The following is a 20,416-nucleotide window of genomic DNA, read 5'->3' as shown; positions in this document are numbered from 1 at the left end:
CACAACAACCATCTGTAGGGTTTACTTGTTTCCGCTGCAGAAAAAAACTTTTTTATCCATCCATAAGTCAAAATTTCAACTTACTTGGCAGCAATCTAGCTCACAGGGAAATCATAAGCGGCAAGCTTAAATACAGCAGCCCGGGTTCCTTTGAGGCATGCCTTTCCCCACTCTCTCTCCCTGCTTTCCTGCATGCTCTTCACTATCTGGCTAATAAAGAGAAAAAAAATTCAGCTCACTAACTTGAAATTTCACTTTTTGGGGGGTAAGTTTGAGTTGGTGAAATTTTGACTGGATGGATGGCAAAAAATCATTTTCAGTGGTGGAAACAAGCTTCCATACTCGAGAGAGAATGGTGCGAAAAAGAGAAAATATACAGAAAATATCTATGAAAGAGGTCAAGCTGACAGGAAGGCTATAGTTACTAAAAAAAACAAAAACAAAAAAAACAAGATCCACCTCATCCACGGTATACAGAAGAGCATCTCTGAATGCAGAAGTCCACACTTAGTGTCACTATTGTAACAAAAAAAAAAAAAAGAAAGAAAGAAACTGAGGCTAAAGTTTTGAGGGGTTTACAAAAGTTGAACAATGGAAGACAATGAGAGTCTCAAGAATTCTGAAGAGTTGGTTGAGTTGCTGCCATATTCAGATGGTGCGTAAAGAACATGCTGGTGGTGTAATGATGTGAGGAACATTTTCTTTGCAATCTGTGCCCCCTGGTACAAAGCAAGTAACATTTAAACACCACAGCCCACAGAAGTATTGTTGTTAACCATGTCCATCCCTTTGTTCTGTGCCTAATGCCTAATAATACCTAAGTGGCCAATGAGTTCATTATTCATGTAACATAAATATATGTGTGTGTGTGTGTGTGAGTATATATATATATATATATATATACACACATATATACATATATATATATATACATATATATACACATATACATATATATATATACACATATACATATATATATATATACATATATATATATACATATATATATATATATATATATATATATATATATATATATATATATATATATATATATATAATACTATAATTATGTTTCCATATTTATATCCTCAGGGTGTTCTTAGAGACGTGTCAAAGTGTGATCAGATGATGAACTTTGATTAAATATCAAGTACCATTAAGTACCATCAGACAGGACGATCTAAGTTTTATTTCTAACTAGATCTTTTGCTTATTTGTGGTTCTTTATTTATTGCGGCAGTTTGAGGGCTACACAGCAGATAGACCAGAGTATTATACAGTGAAGCTTCAAATACAAGCCTCACGAGGGAAAACCTGACTGCAAAATGGCAATAATAGCCATTATCGGCATTGCCTGAGAGACAGAAGTTTATGCTAAGCAGGAGCTGGATGTCAAATGCACTGCTCTTAATGTTAAGCTAAAAATAAAACAACAAACACTCCACAGCAACAGGCAACTCATTTCCCTGACAAGTGCAAATACTCATGGAGAAATACTGCAGTCACTCAGTAATATATTTAAAACATCTTTTATTTTGCCATTATAAAATTCAATCTGGATAGAAAAAATATCTTTATTTTTTTAAAACATCTAGCACATTAAAAGAGAGTGAGCATGGTACTACAGATCTGAAATACAACATTGCAGGGATTTTTTTTTTTAAAGTGATACTTCTTTTATTACTTCTGGTGCACATATTCTCATGTGTTCTGACCCAATACTGGCTGTTCCAGGTGCTGCTGTAGAAGTATGTTCTTCTTCCCTTATCATCCCTACTGCAAACTCCTCCAGCACACAAAACAAACTTAACTGGGGCAGTGGAGTGTTCAAAGCTTCAGATTTGTGATTATGCTCGTCGAGATGCAATTTTAGTGGGGGGTTTTTTCAAAGCAAAAATGGGCGCAGCAGACAGCCGCGCCGCAACAGATGGGACACCAACAGCACCAGCTCACACCTCGAGGGCCACCTGAAAAGGCAGCGAGTCTGTCTTGAGAGAAATATCACTTTTAAAAAAAAACAAACAAAAAAAAAAAAACTGACACACAGTGTAAACAGCAGAATGTGTTAAAAGCTCTGTAGACATGTAAATGTTCATGTTTTAAAACAGTAGATAAAAAGTTCCTTTATAAATGTATCCAGTTAAAGAGTTTTTAAATTAGTGTTTTCCTTTTCTTTGTGTTTTACATCAAAAGTCAACATAGTCCTTAAAAAAAAAAAAAAAAAAAAGTGACTTCCACAAAATCCACTTGCCAGCTGTGACTCGCCCTCTTTACACATCAGTGCTGTAAAAAAAAAAAAAAAAGCTGGAAATGTTTCCGACTTCACAAAAGGTCCAATTTAAAGCACTCACCTGTAAGAAGCCACTTAAGACCGATACCTTTTTTCTTTTTCTTTTTTTTTTCTTTTTTAAATCATTACTCAGGTGCCTGAGCCACATGGTGTTTTACACTAAAAACCCAGAAGTGCAAAAATAAATGGTGTGGTTATTTTAATGGCGGCATGTATACAAATAAATTATTCAGACATATTTAAAGGGTATATTTACATTTGCTGTCGATTAAAAGCATCAGAGTTTGACACAGAAGTCCGAACTAACACTGATATTATTAGAAGGATATAAAGTCTACGAGCTGGAGAGAGTTCAAAGTTGTGCTTTTGCTTGTGAAGACAGAGTCTTATGCACAGTTCAGGTGGGTTTCACAATGAATTTGTGAGGTCAAATTACAGCTTCTGAGCAGGACTTCCTGTCGCAACTCTGTTTAGTGTCCATCGCCCTTTCAGAGGTCCCCGGCTCCGGCATCCACAGCAGTCAAGCTTTTATTTGCTTGGTTGTCTACACGCCGCTCTCTTGAGACAAAAAGGAAAGGAGAATACAGTCGTGATTGGTCAACCTCAATCGCTAAAAGGGGGTTTAAGAAATGATGTCGTGAGCATCGCCGTTAGGCCTCGGCCTGTTGGCGACCGGCGGGAGAGGTTTCTTGTAAAACTCTGTGGAGGGAAGGAGAAAAGGTTTGGTTGTGTTAGTACGCAACGCCCACGGAGACCTGAAATACAAATTTCTTTTTAAAAAAGTAAGCACTCAATGGAAGCAACCGTGAAAGATGCTGCACAGACTGGAGGAAAATGAATACAGATGAATACACAGACAAGTCTTTGAGTTGATTTTAGATGTCTGCACCCGTGAAAGATCCACACAAACACATGCAAACACATGCCTGGAGAGATGCAGGAGGGAGAGAAAAATAAAGACAACAACGTGGGGTTGAGATGCTAATTAACAGTCAGCGCACGTCTCAAGGCAGAGTTCAGGGTTTCCACTGCAACTTAGAAATCTACCGCCAACACTGTGAGACAAACACCAGGCTTCCTCCTTAAAAAGAAAAAAAAAGAAAAAGGAAAACACATGCAAAACTACTATTTCCATGTAGCTTTAATCACTACTGTGTAGAGAAAACACTGATCAGGTGCTGCAGTTAGTGAATGAGTAAGACCAAGTTAGTGACAAACTGCAGATGGTGGGTGGTTAATGCATGCACGTAAACAGCGGTTAACACTGACGGCACAAACAGCTTTACCAGAATGTCCCGTGTCCCCGAGTGGCTCTAGCTTCGGCAGCCTAGAGACTTTGGGCGTGGCCCATCCCACTAAAGAAACAAAATAAAGAAGAGAGGGATGAGGAGAACAGTGAAGGATCCTGAAAAAGAAAGCCATAACTAGCGGATTATCTCACTCCTTAAGATCGAATGTTGCACACAAACAACAAAAACTCACAGGACCACAATGTATTTGTGTGATCTAGAGCTATAAAGCAGCCTATCAAAATGTATTAAATATCTTCCTATAATACCTCTTAAATATAAAGCAACAGGCTTTATATGCATGCTGCTGATTTCTGCAGTTTTGTTTGTTAATAATGATTTCATTTGAGAGTAACCAGCAGGTCCTGTTGTCAGTCTTGGTCATTCAAGGCCTTCTTCCGCTTTTGTTTGTTATTAACGGGGCTCCCATTGCCCTTGTTTAGGTCTTGTCCTGTGTCTTTGTCTGTAATTATTTTTGTATTATTAACCATTTCTTGAATTGCAGTAAAATTCTGACATCTCATATATATAGGAACATATTTGGGGGTTTGTCCAGGACTCATGCTGAGCTCAGTTCACATCTATTACGTGCCTGTAATTGTGCGTTGGAAGTCTTTTTCCATCACATTGTCGAGTAAAATAAATTATGTTGTTGGACATTTTGTTTGTTTGTTTTTGGGTTAGTGTCGGTGTGACAGTGTCCATAGTTTATTGTGCAAAATAATTTTTATTGACTGTGGAAAAATTTATGGTATAAATTTGAAAATCCTATGTCAGATTGTTCTCGAGTTAACCTGGGTGTCCACACTGCCTGCCCACATGGCAGTGTGAATACAATACCCCACCAGCCTTGTACGGCTAATGGGTAAAATAAGTTCTGCCAAATCCATCAAACATATCGTATTTCCTGTAGTTCCTTCGCAATAAAAGTCTTGAATAGGAAGTGAAACATAACAGACGTTTTTCCTCACTGAGCCAATTAGTACAATCAGCCAGTTCTGCACAACAGGGTGAGGGGTAGCAGTGGAGAAGCTGCATGTAACAGCAGCTCAATGTGATGAAGTACAGACTGACCTGGAGGCGGAGGAGGGGTGAGGCTCTCCGTTGGTCCGTCCTCTATCCTCAGCGGGTCCACCCTGTGCTTCCTCTTCAGGTGCAGCTTGCTCGTCTTCTTCTTGCTCTGCTCACCTGTCGTGGCTGAATGAACAGAGATGTGTTGCAAGTGGAGAATCCAGATGTTCAACACGAGCTTAACTATAACAGCTTTCAGCTTTCAACAGTGGGCCTAAGCAAGTTAAAATTAATGCCCAAAGCCATCATTTCATCCTCTAATGCATCTACTTAAAGTTAAATCACCTTTTATCTATGAGCACTCTGAGCTTAGATCATAATAAGAAGATGATTATCAAAAAGATGGCTTAATTTGACTGCATCTCTCTCTTAAATTTTAAAACATCTTGTTCAATAGTTCACTTTCAAAGTGAAAAGAAGCTCACTCGTTGCAAAGCTGAACAACAACGCTGCCAGCGAAAGCTCTTCAAACACCCCCTCTGCCCTGCACATCAAGGCAGATCATTTTTGTATTCATAAAAACTGTTTCGCACTCTGCTTACTTTTAGAAGACTTTCGAATGCTTTGCCAGAAGACTTAACTAAAGTCGTTTCATCCAATCAACTTTTCCTCAACTGAAACTTTCGACTGAATTTGTTCTAACAACTCAATTTCCGAGCTTGGGAGATCCGGGCGTCCTGAAACTCACCTGGAGTGTTGTTCTCTAGTGTTTGTCTCATGTCGCCCTGCTCCTTCTCCTCCTCCTCTTCCTCTTGATCAGTGGCTGCCCTGGGGCTGTTACCCCTTCCCTCCTGCAGCTCTTTTTGCCTCTTCCTTTCCTTTTCTTTATCCTCGTTCTGAAGAAAACATGAAAGTAAAGGGCTCTCTGAAGCACTCTAACTTTAGAGTCTCAACAACATAAACCAGAGTAATAAACTATCAGCCCCAGAGTGTACACACGACTCACTTCAGAAATCATGCTCTCTATTGGCTGAAAGGGGCTCTGAATGTACTCATCATCGGGCTCATCTTCTTGGATGGGCCTTCCCTCTCGCTCTGCCTCCTCCCGCTCCTGTCGCTCTCTGCGGACAGATAAGATGTTAACCTTTCTGCTTAATGATACGCTCCTCCTTGGTAGCGGTGTCACATTTATAAAAAATTGATCTAAGATCACATTTGATTAAAATGTGCATTTGTTCTAGCTCGTAGTTCAGGCACTGGCAGGAAGGTTGGCCTTTTCTAATAGAGGCAATAATTTATTTAGGGATAAATATCTCTTTGCAGACACTTTTGTAACCTTTGGCCTTTTAACATTTCTACTGCTCCCAGAGCTTTACTCAACATTTCTGACCATCTCCTCCCTCCTGTTATGCTTCAAAAAATTTCTGTCTTAGACTTTTCCACTTTATAGTTTAACCTCTTCCACATTTTGTTTGCCACACTGACTTCTGCTGCGTCCTCACCTCTCCTCTCGTATCCGCCGTACTCTCTCTGCCCTCTCTTTCTTGTCTTGCTCCTCCAGAGCGTGCTGCTCAGCCGTGTCCTTCTGCACTCGCTCGGTGATGGCTTCATAGTCTTTGGCAATGTTGCTGAGCAGCCAGTTCAGGCCCTTCTTGATGGACTTGTCAACCTTTTTCCCATAGCCTAAAACGGCTGAGCATGGTTCCTGTAGAAGAAATGTACATTGAGGTTAAAACATTAACATCACCTCCAAAACAGCACAAACTTTTAACCGATGCAAATGTAGCTTTGCACCCACTAGATTAACAGGTCATCTTCACTGTTTTCAAAAAAAAACTCAAAGCCATACTTTCTGTCTATAAATTCAGTTCACAAACACTTACAATCTGACAGAGACACTTGTTCTCATTAACAAGCTTCTCTAAGGACAGGTTCTCAATGATGTCAGCTTCAGCCAGTGCTCCCTCCTGGTCTTGTTTGTTTGCAAGTCTGAAAACAGAAAGGAAAAAACAAGACGTGTTGGTTATGGCCATCAACAGATCTCTGTTCATTCCACCGTCCATTAGTTTTGTTTCCACCTAGCTCCATAACAGTTCATCAGTATAGCTGGGGACCCAAATAAGTGCAGTGCCAAGTTTGAGGTCTTCTCATATTTGGCCTGCAAGTACCAAGGCATAGTGCTACCTGCTCCACTCTGTGTGCAAGAAAAGTTTAACCAACAAGAGGACAGAGAAAAACAAAATAATAGAGAGCTCAGCAAAAAGTTCCCATTTTTTTCAAAATCTGATGGTCTGAAACTCTCATAAAGGTAGATGGATGACTCGCTATAGTCTGTGTTTTTTTTAATCCACATTATATAATTTTGTCTTTGATTTCCAGCAAAAGGCCTAAATCATGTTGTTTGGATGAACAGTCCTCCAAAACTCTAGACACACACACACAGAGTGTATCCTCGTTTATACACAGGTAATTCAGTAACTTGCCAATTAGCAACTTGCTAATTCACACAGTGTGATGCATTTAAGGAATACCCATAAATTGTGGCTGCGAACAAACCTCAGTTAACCTCCCTTTGAATGGGCCATTGGCTGGTATATAAACAGCTTAATATTTTCACTACATTTCCTGAAGCAATCCAACTCACCCAGTCATTAAAGAGAAAGGTAAGGTAGTTCCAAGGACACTTATCAGACTCAATTTTTTGCAAGGTGCATAATTACAATGTCTGGAAATCTTATGGAAATCTGTTCTGATTGTGACTTGCTCTTTAAAGCACTCTGCATACCTGGAAACACACTTAACTCTCATCTCTGCAGCCAGCATGTTGTGTCCTGATTACTGATTAAACAGATGCCTGCAGGAATCAACCTGCAGTGCACCCCGCATTCAACAAAATTGAAGCGAGGGCTGAGGCTTCAAATCTGGGCAATTTCTCTATTATCTCCATCTATTTCAGCTTACCCTCTGCACTTTGCTGGTCGTTCTGTTTTCCCTCATGTGCATAGGCAATCTCAAAGTAAATTCTACTCAAAAGCTAATGATGTTATTTATTCAGAGAACTCACACTAGCACAGGCTTGCCAGCGATGCGTGGGTGCTGAAGGACCTCAGCCATGGTCTCTCGCGTCTCCTGGATCCGCTGGACATCGCTGGAATCGACCACAAACACCACACCGTGCGATTCCGAGTAGTAATTTTTCCAGATTCCCCGGATTCTTTTCCCGCCCCCCAGGTCAAAGATGGTCACTTCGAACTTGCCCTGCTTCAGGTCGACTTTGGAAAAGCCCACTGTGGGAGCGACGTCCCGCGGATTGTCTGAAAACACGAGCAGGTAGAGGTCACGCATCCGCAACGAGGTCAATAAAACATGATTCTGCAAACTGGATTCTCACCTCCCTGAATTCCCCGCACCGTGGCAGTCTTCCCTGCATTATCCAATCCCACCATCACCAGAGTCACCTTCCTATAAGATAGGAAACGGGAAAACATAAATATAGGTGCACACAAACGGGTCTACCACATTGCACAGAGCCTGGATGGAGTCTGTGAGCAAAAGAGGCTGCATGGCATTAGCTCTCATGACTCAATTGGGGCCACAGATAAGCCACTTTATAATCTGAACGCAATCAGACAGTGAGTCAACAACAGTCACATTGTGAACTGACACAAATAACGCATGACAACATTGCTGCGGATTGACTCCAATTAATACCTGTAATTGTTTTATTAACACCTGGTCGACTGTAGAACTTGTAAATTTGCATACTTCAAATTAACAGCAGAATAAAATGATCACAGTCTTGTTTTTTAATCCTCTTTTTATTTCCATTAGAGAGCTGCAGTCAGCAGCAGTGGCCATTGTGAATAATTAAAAAACATGCCTTAAATGAACACTGGCAAACAAAGAAACAGATGCACAATCAGTCATCTGTGCAGCTGTGCGCACACCTGGGTGGCCAGCTGGGAGGCTAATCTGGAGCTCTGACAGTCTTGGTGGAAAATTTTCATATGCAAGCATAAAAAAACTTTTCTGAAAGCAATGCAAGATTTGCACCAAAATTAGCTACACTTGCTTAAAAAGGGTCATAATCACACTGTGACGACACTTAGCTTCAACTGAAGGAAGGAAAACAATGAGAGACGCGGCACTTCACTTACACTGGACGCTTATGCTGTAATCATAACCCAAATCTTGAGGTTTACATCAAAGCTCCCAGCATACATAAATAAATAAGTGGGAAGAAACAGGCGAAAATATTAAACTGAGGAAACACACACTGAAACGGAGCAAGCTGACATGATAATAAAGCTCAATTGTAGACTTACACAGGACCTGTTCTTCATTTCCTAGCTGCATACTTAACTTTGACACTTTCGCCGAAAATACATCAACCGCACTATCCATCTAACCGTCTTCTGGAGCCAACCGGCCTTCATCAGGGTAGGCTCTCGGCATAAACCTCCCAAAAGCAGAAACAAAGGGTGAGGCACTGTCTCCCTGCTGTCCCCTAACCCACAGCCATCAGTCCTGGCTGCTGTGAATACCTCATGGTGACAGGTCAAACTGAAGAGCCCTGCTGAACCACCTGGCTGCGGGATTAGGTGAGGATTTCTGATTAAGTCCAAAGGATGAGATCCTTCACACGTACCACGTGAGTTAAGCACTGTCAATTACATTTTGCTGGTCTTGCTGCTTTGTACTGTGGGTCTGAAGTAGTCTAAAGGGTCCACAAAAAGCCTCATGGCTTAAAAAAAACGAACAGCTAACACAAACAGCACAGAACAAATCTCTTTCACTAGCCATCAGATCACTGTACAAAACACATTTCTGTCTTCTCTTTATTAAGGTGACATTGTTTATATACTTGCTTTTACAATCATGTTGAAACCTCTTGATTTTTTCCCCTCTTATCATCTTGTATGGAAAAACGTATGATGCTGCTTCATAACTAACAGAGAGAGCCGCATTGTACAGTGTTTATTTACATGGCTCTACAGCAGCGGTCCCCAACCTTTTTTGGGCCACGGACCGGTCTTTAAGGTGTCGCGGATAAATACAACAAAATATTACTAATACCGCTAAAAACCAAGAAAAAAAAAAAAAAAAAAAAAAAAAATATATAATAATAATAATAATAATAATAATAATAATAATAATAATAATAATAATATATATATATATATATATATATATATATATATATATATATATATATATATATATATTAGGGGTGCAACGATACACAAAATTCACGGTTCGGTTCGATACTTTGGTGTCACGGTTCGATATTTTTTCGATACAAAAAAATGTTCATGCATTTTTAATTTGTCATTTATTAAAATTATAAATATATATTTTAACTCAAAAGTACAGTTTTTAAATTTAACCCTAACCCTTGTGCGTGTTTTTTTATTTTGACAGCGAATGCGCACCTGCGGACCACTTATGTGCAGCCCTGGTTATTTAGCTCATCATATCGCAGCCACAGAAATTATTTTGTCCATGAAACCATAAAGCTGCACTTTCTTTTTGCCTTATAGTCTGATTTGTCATAACTTCTCCGTTTTGTGGTAAGCTTTTCTTTGGCTGTCACTTCTTCACCCTGACCTGTCTTATTTGGCTCAGCAGAACTGAAATGCTTTTACACGCTCACTCACATAAGCTCAGCGATTCTCTGCGCGATCAACCTCTCACATGTTTAAGCTGCGGGAGATTTCACTTGTCATGTTTGCATAGTAAGCTAACGATTAATAAGACGATGTCAGAGGAATTGGTGCACAAATTATCATCACTCACAGATCAGTGCTGTCGCTCTCTATACACAGTTCGCACGATTGCAAAGTGAAAGCAAAAAAACAAGCGCAAATTCAAACGCGACTTCAATATGTCACATATTGACAGTGGCTCACTGATGCCAATGACATAATTACCCAGCTACATTTCTGAAAGAATGCAAAAGCATTGACATATATTTTTCCTACAATAGCCCGACGGGCAGGGAAGAGAAAGATTTTGGTAGCCCGACTGAAAAAAATCGCTAGCTCCAGGACGTCGGGCTAGCGATATTGCAAGCCCTGTATCTGATTGAGGAATCACTCATCTTTGGAAAAGAGAGTTTATTACAGAGAAATGGCTCTTTCCAAAATAAAAGCTATACTATCCGCTTCTTCTGGGCTATATTCTCAGCAGCATAAGGAGAATCATGTGCTAACAGCTGTCTAAATGACTCGGCTAAAGTTAGTAGCATGCTTGCTTTTTTTTGTCTGCTTCCACTTGTCTTTGCACTAGGATGATGTCGGCGTAAATGTGCAGTCATATTCGTTGTGTTCCCACTAGTGCTTTCAGGTTAATCTCGTTGAAATGACCTTAACGCCACAACACGGCAAATCTCCGTTAACGAGCTACCGCCGATCGCTCCGTGCATGGGGCTAGACGGCCAACACGTTAACGAGCTAACTGCGCTAACACACTAGTTCACACCAATGTAATTGAGCATTGCATGGCACATCCAACATACTGTTTTACTTTAGTCCATGACTCGCTTACCTTCAGGGTCATACGTCACATGAAAACCAAAATAATTCCAAACGCCAGATCTGAATGAGGTTCAATTTGCCTGTTGCAAGTAGAGCTTAACTTCTGTCTCGCTAGCTTGCCCTGCGCTCTTCCTTCTGACTATGCTGTCTGTGTTGAGCGCTCAGTGGATCTGCGCTCGACAGTGCAGCCTAGGCGGAGTAGTCGAACACAGATTCACTGAGCGCTCAACACAGACAGCATCGTCAGAAGGAAAATTGATAAAATAAATTACAAATGTTGTATTGTTCGATACATATGCGTACCGAACCGAAAGCACTGTATCGAACGGTTCAATATCGATACGAATATCGTTGCACCCCTAATATATATATATATATATATATATATATATATATATATATATATATATATAAAAAACACCCAGCACGCCCCTGCGGGCGGTTTATCCTTCAAGCTCGGGTCCTCTACCAGAGGCCTGGGAGCTTGAGGGTCCTGCGCAGTATCTTAGCTGTTCCCAGGACTGCGCTCTTCTGGACAGAGATCTCCGATGTTATTCCCGGGATCTGCTAGAGCCACTCACCTAGCTTGGGAGTCACCACACCTAGTGCTCCGATTACCACGGGGACCACCGTTACCTTCACCCTCCACATCCTCTCGAGCTCTTCTCTGAGCCCTTGGTATTTCTCCAGCTTCTCGTGTTCCTTCTTCCTGATATCGCTGTCATTCGGAACCGCTACATCGATCACTACGGCCGTCTTCTTCTCTTTGTCTACCACCACTATGTCCGGTTGGTTAGCCACCACCATTTTGTCCGTCTGTATCTGGAAGTCCCACAGGATCTTAGCTCGGTCATTCTCCACCACCCTTGGGGGCATCTCCCATTTTGACCTCGGGACTTCCAGGTTATACTCGGCACAGATGTTCCTGTACACTATGCCGGCCACTTGGTTATGGCGTTCCATGTATGCCTTGCCTGCTAGCATCTTGCACCCTGCTGTTATGTGCTGGATTGTCTCAGGGGCATCTTTACACAGCCTGCACCTGGGGTCTTGCCTGGTGTGATAGACCCCAGCCTCTATGGATCTTGTGCTCAGAGCTTGTTCTTGTGCTGCCATGATTAGTGCCCCTGTGCTGTCTTTCAGTCCAGCTTTGTCCAGCCACTGGTAGGATTTCTGGATATCAGCCACCTCCTCTATCTGCCGGTGGTACATACCGTGCAGGGGCCTGTCCTTCCATGATGGTTCCTCGTCTCCCTCCTCTTTCTTGGGTTTCTGCTGCCTGAGGTATTCACTGAGCACTCGGTCAGTTGGGGCCATCTTCCCAATGTATTCTTGGATGTTCCTTGTCTCATCCTGGACTGTGGTGCTGACACTCACCAGTCCCCGGCCCCCTTCCTTCCGCTTAGCGTACAGCCTCAGGGTGCTGGACTTGGGGTGAAACCCTCCATGCATGGTAAGGAGCTTTCTTGTCTTTATGTCAGTGACTTCTATCTCCTCCTTTGGCCAGCCTATTACCCCAGCAGGGTACCTGATCACGGGCAGGGCGTACGTGTTGATGGCCCGGATCTTGTTCTTACCATTCAGCTGACTCCTCAGGACTTGCCTGACCCTCTGCAGGTACTTGGTGGTTGCAGCCTTTCTAGCGGCCTCTTCATGGTTCCCATTTGCCTGCGGGATCCCCAGGTACTTGTAACTGTCCTCTATGTCTGCAATGTTGCCTTCTGGTAGTTCAATCCCCTCAGTTCTAACTACCTTCCCTCTCTTTGTTACCATCCGACTACACTTCTCCAGTCCGAACGACATTCCAATGTCATTGCTGTATAGCCAGGTAGTGTGGATCAGTGAATCGATGTCTCGTTCACTCTTGGCATACAGCTTGATGTCATCCATGTACAGGAGGTGGCTGACAACTGCTCCGTTCCGTAGTCGGTATCCGTAGCCAGCCTTGTTAATGATCTCACTGAGGGGGTTCAGGCCTATGCAGAACAGCAGTGGGGACAGAGCATCTCCTTGGTAGATCCCGCACTTGATGGTGACTTGTGCTATGGGCTTGGAGTTGGCCTCTAGTGTTGTACGCCACATCCCCATCTGGAGGCATTGAGTCATAGGCCTTCTTGTAATCAATCCAGGCAGTGCACAGGTTGGTCAGTCTGGTCTTGCAGTCTCGGCTGACTGTTCTGTCTACCAGTAGCTGGTGTTTTGCGCCTCTGGTATTCTTGCCAATTCCTTTCTGTGTCCCACTCATGTATTGACCCATGTGCCTGTTCATCTTAGCCGATATGATGCCTGACAGGAGCTTCCATGTAGTACTGAGGTAGGTTATTGGTCGGTAGTTGGAGGGGACCGGTCCCTTCTTGGGGTCCTTGGGGATCAGGACCGTCCGACCTTCGGTTAGCCATTCCGGGTGTCTCTCGTTAACTAGCAGCTGGTTCATTTGTGCTGCCAGACGCTCGTGGAGTGCAGTCAGCTTCTTTAGCCAGTAGGCGTGAACCATGTCGGGCCCTGGTGCTGTCCAACTCTTCATACTGGAGACCCTTTCTTGGATATCTGCCACTGTGATGGTTACTGGACCCTGTTCAGGGAGGTCGCTGTGGTCTGCCCTCAGATCCACTAGCCACTGAGCATTGCCGTTATGGGTTGCGTCCTTCTCCCATATGCTCTTCCAGTATTGCTCCATCTCCAGCCTTGGTGGTGCTGTTCTCTTATTATTGTTCCCTTGCCACTGAGAGTACACCTTTTTCTCTGGTGTACCTCCTCAAGCGGCTGGCCAAGGCTGTGAGTCTTTGCTTGGCAGTTTCCAAGGCCTCAGGTATGGACAGCTTGCTGTATTTCTTATGCACCTTCTTTGTCGCACCTTTCTGCAACTCCGTTAGTTGGCTAACCGCCCTCCGTGCTACTTTGATCTTGCCCTCTAGCCTCCTTCTCCATGGAGGGTACTGCCCCTTGTGGCTGTTCAACTTGTAGCCAAGCATCTCACTGATCACTGCTGCCGTATTGTAGATCAGCTTGTTAGCGCACTTGGGGCTATGTACCCAATCTCGGGTGGGGGTCGGGTCCTCCTTGCCGTAGCATTTGTGTTGTACCACGTCAATCTCTAGCTGTGAGAGCAGTCCCTTCTTTCGAATGTTGGAACACTGAGCTACTAGTTGTTTCGCCGTCATTGTGGATGTTGGGTATCGAAGAATCCATAGGTCCGTCATCCTATTCATGTAGCCCCTTCCGCCGGGGTTACTTGCATAGTAGCATTCCAACAACGCCCTGTTTTCGTCTCTTGCCCACCGATGCCTTCTTGTTCCAGTAGCCCACTTTTCGTCAGGGTGCCCTGGTTCCTCAACACCTGACGCGGACCTTGTTGATCCGGGCGACGTCCGAGCCGGCATGCCTTCATATTTATCTGTCCCGATGCCTTCATATTTATCTGTCTCATATATATATATATATATATATATATATATATATATATATATATATATATATATATATATATATATATATATACACATATACACACACACACACACACACACATATATATATACACACACACACACTAGGGCTGGGCGATATGACCCAAAATTCATATCTCGATATTTTTTAGCTGGATGGCGATATAAGATATATATCTCGATTTTTTTTTTAAAGCCATAAGTTAAGAACAAAAAGAGAGTTCTTAGTCACACTGTGTCCCAGATGTCACACGGGCACTTTTATTTACATACAGCATAGATGTACATGAAGAAATTACTCAAAAATAAATTATCAGCATTTATTAAATAATCATGGTCCATAAATAAAAGAAAATGTTGTTTTTGTGCATAACAAAAAGCTCACAATTGTGCAGTCAAAATGTAAACTAATAGACGCTGAGCATAATAACAAAGAGACAGATTTCACAGCTGCACCACGTCTCTGAACAGGTGCCGTTTGTGGTCCTTATACACACACAGTACGTATCACTCCGCGAGGCTCCTCCCCGGTAGCCGTAATCCTCCGACATCAAGCCGTGCAGCTCCGTAGCTTAGCAAAGTCATATTAAAACATTTTTTGACAGATTGCTGAGCGCTGTGTACCACATAAAATCGGTTCGTGGTCAGTAAGCACAACCAGAATTCATACATAAGGCGCACTGTCGAGTTTTGAGAAAATGAAAGGATTTTAGGCCGTGCAGCTCCTCCGGGCTGCATGTCGTTAGCGCGGTTAGCTCGTTAGCGCGGTTAGCTCGCTAACACGTTGACGCCGTCCAGCCCCACGCACGGGGCCATCCGCGGTAACTCGCTAACGGAGATTTTCCGCTTTCATCTTGTCATTGCCTGCAGGTGAAGCTATGGGGGAGGCGGAGTTGTGTTCAGTGAAGGAGAGGCGAGGCAGAGTAACACTGCGTAGAGACAAAAGTGGACGAAAGAGAGGCAAACCTGCGGCTCCACAAGTATAATTATAACGTAACATAGACTATATCGATATAAACGATATTGTCACATCTTATATCTCGTATGAAAATATATCGATATTTTTAAAAAACTCGATATATCGCCCAGCCCTAACACACACACACACACACACACACACACATATATATATACACACACACACACACACACACACACATATATATATACACACACACACACATATATACATACATATTAGGGGTGCAACGATATTCGTATCGATATTGAACCGTTCGATACAGTGCTTTCGGTTCGGTACGCATATGTATCGAACAATACAACATTTGCAATTTATTTTATCAACTTTCCTTCTGACGATGCTGTCTGTGTGGAGCACTCAGTGAATCTGCGTTCGACTACTCCGCCTAGGCTGCACTGTCGAGCGCAGATCCACTGAGCGCTCCACACAGACAGCATCGTCAGAAGGAAGAGCGCAGGGCAAGCTAGCCAGACAGAAGTTAAGCTCTCCTTGCAACATGGCAAATTGAACCTCCCCCACCCTCATTCAGATCTGGCGTTTGGAATTATTTTGGTTTTCATGTGACATATGACCCTGAAGGTAAGCGCGTCATGGACTAAAGTAAAACAGTATGTTGGATGTGCCACGCAATGCTCAATTACATGGGTGGGAGCTAGTGTGTTAGCGCAGTTAGCTCGTTAACATGTTGGCCGTCTAGCCCCATGCACGGGGCTATCAGGGGTAGCTCGTTAACGGAGATTTGCCGTGTTGTAGGGCTGCTCAATTAATCGAATTTTAATCACGATTACGATCTGGGCTTTCAACGATCATTAAAAATGACTGAGCCGATTATTAGCCCCTCCCTCATTTATCCGCGACACCTTAAAGGCCGGTCCGTGAAAATATTGTCGGGCATAAACCGGTCCGTGGCGCAAAAAAGGTTGGAGACCGCTGATTAAGAGGACCCGAGGGAAGCTCGGAAAGCTAAGCAGAAGTTATTTGGAGAGGAGAGTGACTGCCGCTGGTTGAAAAGAGTTTAAAAAAAAAAAAAAAAAACTTCAGTGGTGTTGCACACCATTTTATATTATTTTTTAAAAGTCATTGTTAACCCTTTAAAGCCGGTCAGAGCAGCACGCTCCATTTTGCGTAACTATTTTTAAATCCCTGTAGAACCTGAACCGTGTAAGCTAGCGCAATAATTTGTTTTGCATATGAAACCGGAGGAGTTGTACTTACATCTTATGCCATCAGCTTGTCCTCGGTCACGGTTTCGTTCCACATATAGCTTTGCAAAAATTGCATAAAAAGCGCTTGCAGGAACAAAAACATAATATTCCAGAAACACGCTTTGCCGTTCCTATCAGCTGTTCGTAACACTTCCCACAGTGAAATGATGCACATGCTGTTTTCTTTGCAAATTTGCATCATAGGATTGTTTTTTGTTTTTCCTGCAGTATATAAAAATTGCTGTATCTCCAAAATAAAACTATGAAGACACTCAAAATAAATTTCCTGTGGTGGGAAACTATTTTTTGCAACTTTATTGTATTTAAAGTTTTGAGGGATAAACCTCTTAAATTTCTCCAAGTAGAAATATATGTAAACAAAACAAAAGCGATTTTAAATTTTTTTTGTAGTTTATTGCACTTTTTTGCAATTTATGTAATTACTATGGACTTAATGCATACATATTATTAAAATATGGGCTATAACAGTTGTATTGATGTATAGCAACTTGAAATGCTCCCACAAATGGCACTACAGCATGTAAAAAAAATAATATAAGCTCTGGTGGACTTGGTTCTATAGTAGGTCTTAAAGGGTTAAATAAATATCGTCAAATAATCGTGATCTCAATTTCAGTGAAAATAATCGTGATTATCATTTTTGCCATAATCGAGCAGCCCTACCGTGTTGTGGCGTTAAGGTCATTTTAACGAGGTTAACCTGAAAGCACTAGTGGGAACACAACGAATATGACTGCACATTTACGCCGACATCATCCTAGTGCAAAGACAAAAACAACAAGCATGCATGCTACAAACTTTAGCCAAGTCATTTAGACAGCCGTTAGCACATGATCCTCCTTATGGGGACCTGATATGTTTAATATGCTGCTGAGAATATAGCCCAGAAGAAGCGGATAGTATAGCTTTTATTTTGGAAAGAGCCATTTCTCTGTAATAAACTCTCTTTTCCAAAGATGAGTGATTCCTCAATCAGATACAGGGCTCGCAATATCGCTAGCCCGACGTCCCGGGGCCAGCGATTTTTTTCAGTCGGGCTACCAAAATCTATCTCTGCCCTGCCCGTCCGGCTATTGTAGGAAGGAAAAATATATGTCAATGCTTTTGCATTCTTTCAGAAATGTAGCTGGGTAATTATGTCATTGGCATCGGTGAGCCACTGTCAATATGTGACATATTGAAATCGCGTTTGAATTTGCGCTTGTTTTTTTTGCATTCACTTTGCAATCGCGTGAACTGTGTATAGAGAGCGACAGTACTGATTGGTGAGTGATGATAATTTGTGCACCAATTCCTCCGACATTGTCTTATTAATCGTTAGCTTACTACGCAAACATGACAAGTGAAATCTCCCGCAGCAAGCTTAAACATGTGATAGGTTGATTGCGCAGAGAATCGCTGACCGTTATGTGTGTGTGTGTAAAAGCAGCAGGATTTATATTTCAGTTCTGCTGAGCCACATAAGACAGGTCAGGGTGAAGAAATGACAGCCAAAGAAAAGCTTACCGCAAAACGGAAAAGTTATGACAAATCAGACTAGAAGGCAAAAAGAAAGTGCAGCTTTATGGTTTCATGGACAAAATAATTTGTGGCTGCGATATGATCAGCTAAATAACCAGGGGTGCACATAAGTGGTCCGCAGGTGCGCATTCACTGTCAAAATAAAAAACACGCACAAGGGTTAGGGTTAAATTTAAAAACTGTACTTTTGAGTTAAAATATATATTTATAATTTTAATAAATGACAAATTAAAAATGCATGAACATTTTATTTTGTATCGAAAAAATATCGAACCGTGACACCAAAGTATCGAACCGAACCGTGAATTTTGTGTATCGTTGCACCCCTAATACATACATACATACATACATACATACATACATATATATATATAGATATAGGAGGTTAAATGAGGAACTACAATAATAAAACAAAAATGTTACATGGTAATAAAATAAATGATGTGGTGTGATCTTCTGATATAGAGTAACACGTTGATAGAAAAAATAAATATGTAATACTTAGGTAGAAATGCTATAACACTATAAAACAAAGCCTGAAATCCACACTGTATGAATTCTTTGGTTTATTTTAACTTTAAAAGTTGTTTTATGTTACTTATTTATTAGAAGAAAAACTGCATCTTCAGTATCACAAGATAAAAGATCTAATGGCCTTTAAAAAATAAAAAAGGCCATTTCTTCTGCAAGAAATAAAAAGCTAGAGGGGATTTTTTTTTAAGCTAACTTTAATGGATTATGTCATAAACTAACAAAACTGCAAATACAGAACTGTCTCAGCTTTATTAAAAGGTTTATGGCGTGTGATGTGTCGGTGATAGTATCTCATTTACTGTTTCACTGAAAAACGAACTGAATGTATAACAACGAGCAGCTCCACTTTTCGAAGCACCTCAACAGGTTGAAGCTGTCCGTGATTTCGGAGTGTGAAGCACTGATTTTGGGGCATCATATCGTGACCTAACTTACCTTGCAGGCTCCTGCCAGCGTTTTAGCCAGTTGCAACAATTCGCCATCAGGCTAAACATCGCAGTCCGGGTCCGAATGACTGAGTGGTGGTCCAGGTGGGCAGCGACACTCCACTATCCAGCCCTGCTCATCGACTCTTAACCTAAACTAGCTACATGGCGAACTAACCCATCAAAGTGTAAACGTTTAGCTTTTAAATGCCTCACCCAACTTACGTCGGTGAATAATTTAGTCGTTACCGTGTGTTTTCGATAAATATTAGGCTGGAAGACATTATTTTCCAGAAGCTGAACATCCCGTTAAACGAGGCTAGCCAAAGCTAATGTAGTTAGCAATAACGGTATTTGTAGTATCGTTTAGTTTGTAGTGTCCGCAAATACGTGAGTCGTTTACCACTTACATCTGAGCCCTACTCACCAATAAAATGTGCTCGTTTGTAACCAAGCGCATAAATACTGAGTATTTTACTACTGAAATATTCGCTACTTAGCGTTAGCCGATTCCTAGCAGTCTGCTTTGTTTACGCCGTCTTTTCTGCTGCTAGGCTGCGGACGTGCCTTCGTCATCTTCCGTCATCAACAAATCAGCGCCAGCGCAGATTCCGAGCCTGCGCACTCGTTACAATTGTGACCAATCAAATAACCTACTACAGCTATAATGCCGAGGAATAATAATAATTTGTTGTTATTTTTTTAGTATTTAATTAGCTGGAAAAGTGTGTCCACAGTTCAAGCAACTTAATTAAAGAAGTCCAGACGCTTTTCTTTGCAAGCTCCTTTGACCACAGCTAGTACATTTAAATTAGGCCCATGAGTTACATTGCTCTGCAATAATACTACTTATTATTATTATTATTATTATTATTATTAACAATAATATAATTGCTCTGTGTTATGCTCTCTGAAGAAAATGAGAAAGAGAAGGGGATGGATGGAGGAACATTGGTGAATCAAAAAGCTCAGGGGGTTATAAGGAGGAGCTGAGGGCAGCTATGAAAAGTTCGAAGACTGGAAAAGCAGTTGGTCCTGGTGGCATACCTGTGGAGGTATGGAGACGTGTAGGAGGTGGGCAGTGGACTTTTTGACCAGATTGTTTAACACAGTCTTGGAAAGTGAGAGAATGCCTGAGGACTGGAGAAGA

The 20,416-nt window shown here is 41.8% G+C and overlaps 1 protein-coding gene across 6 annotated transcripts; it reads right to left on the bottom strand.

The window, feature by feature from the left end:
* Nucleotides 1-1,519: 1,519 nt before the first annotated feature.
* On the bottom strand, nucleotides 1,520-19,835 carry arl13b (ADP-ribosylation factor-like 13b). 6 transcript variants are annotated; one of them, XM_086282685.1, is made up of 10 exons: nucleotides 19,277-19,835; nucleotides 7,988-8,058; nucleotides 7,661-7,910; nucleotides 6,480-6,585; nucleotides 6,099-6,301; nucleotides 5,603-5,717; nucleotides 5,345-5,492; nucleotides 4,660-4,782; nucleotides 3,583-3,651; nucleotides 1,520-2,995 (listed from the first exon to the last, which is right to left on the bottom strand). In XM_086282685.1, the coding sequence occupies exons 1-10, from the start codon at nucleotides 19,333-19,335 to the stop codon at nucleotides 2,919-2,921; spliced, it is 1,221 nt and encodes a 406-aa protein (XP_086138811.1). In that variant the 5' UTR covers nucleotides 19,336-19,835; the 3' UTR covers nucleotides 1,520-2,918. The 6 variants fall into 6 exon arrangements, with proteins under 6 accessions (XP_086138811.1, XP_086138813.1, XP_086138812.1 ...); XM_086282687.1 differs by having other exon boundaries at nucleotides 1,520-2,854; nucleotides 19,277-19,834; XM_086282686.1 differs by lacking the exon at nucleotides 19,277-19,835 and adding exons at nucleotides 8,754-8,767; nucleotides 8,922-8,954 and having other exon boundaries at nucleotides 1,520-3,651.
* Between the last annotated feature and the right edge of the window lie 581 nt (nucleotides 19,836-20,416).

The sequence above is a fragment of the Aulonocara sp. 'chitande type north' Nkhata Bay genome, linkage group LG23 (genome assembly GCF_057382095.1).
Source record: "Aulonocara sp. 'chitande type north' Nkhata Bay isolate Kocher_YH1m ecotype deep benthic linkage group LG23, A_spYH_male_GT1.1, whole genome shotgun sequence".
Lineage (NCBI taxonomy): Eukaryota > Metazoa > Chordata > Actinopteri > Cichliformes > Cichlidae > Aulonocara > Aulonocara sp. 'chitande type north' Nkhata Bay.
The sequence above is the reverse complement of the archived record's forward strand: the minus strand, read 5'-3'. Positions and strand labels throughout refer to the sequence as shown.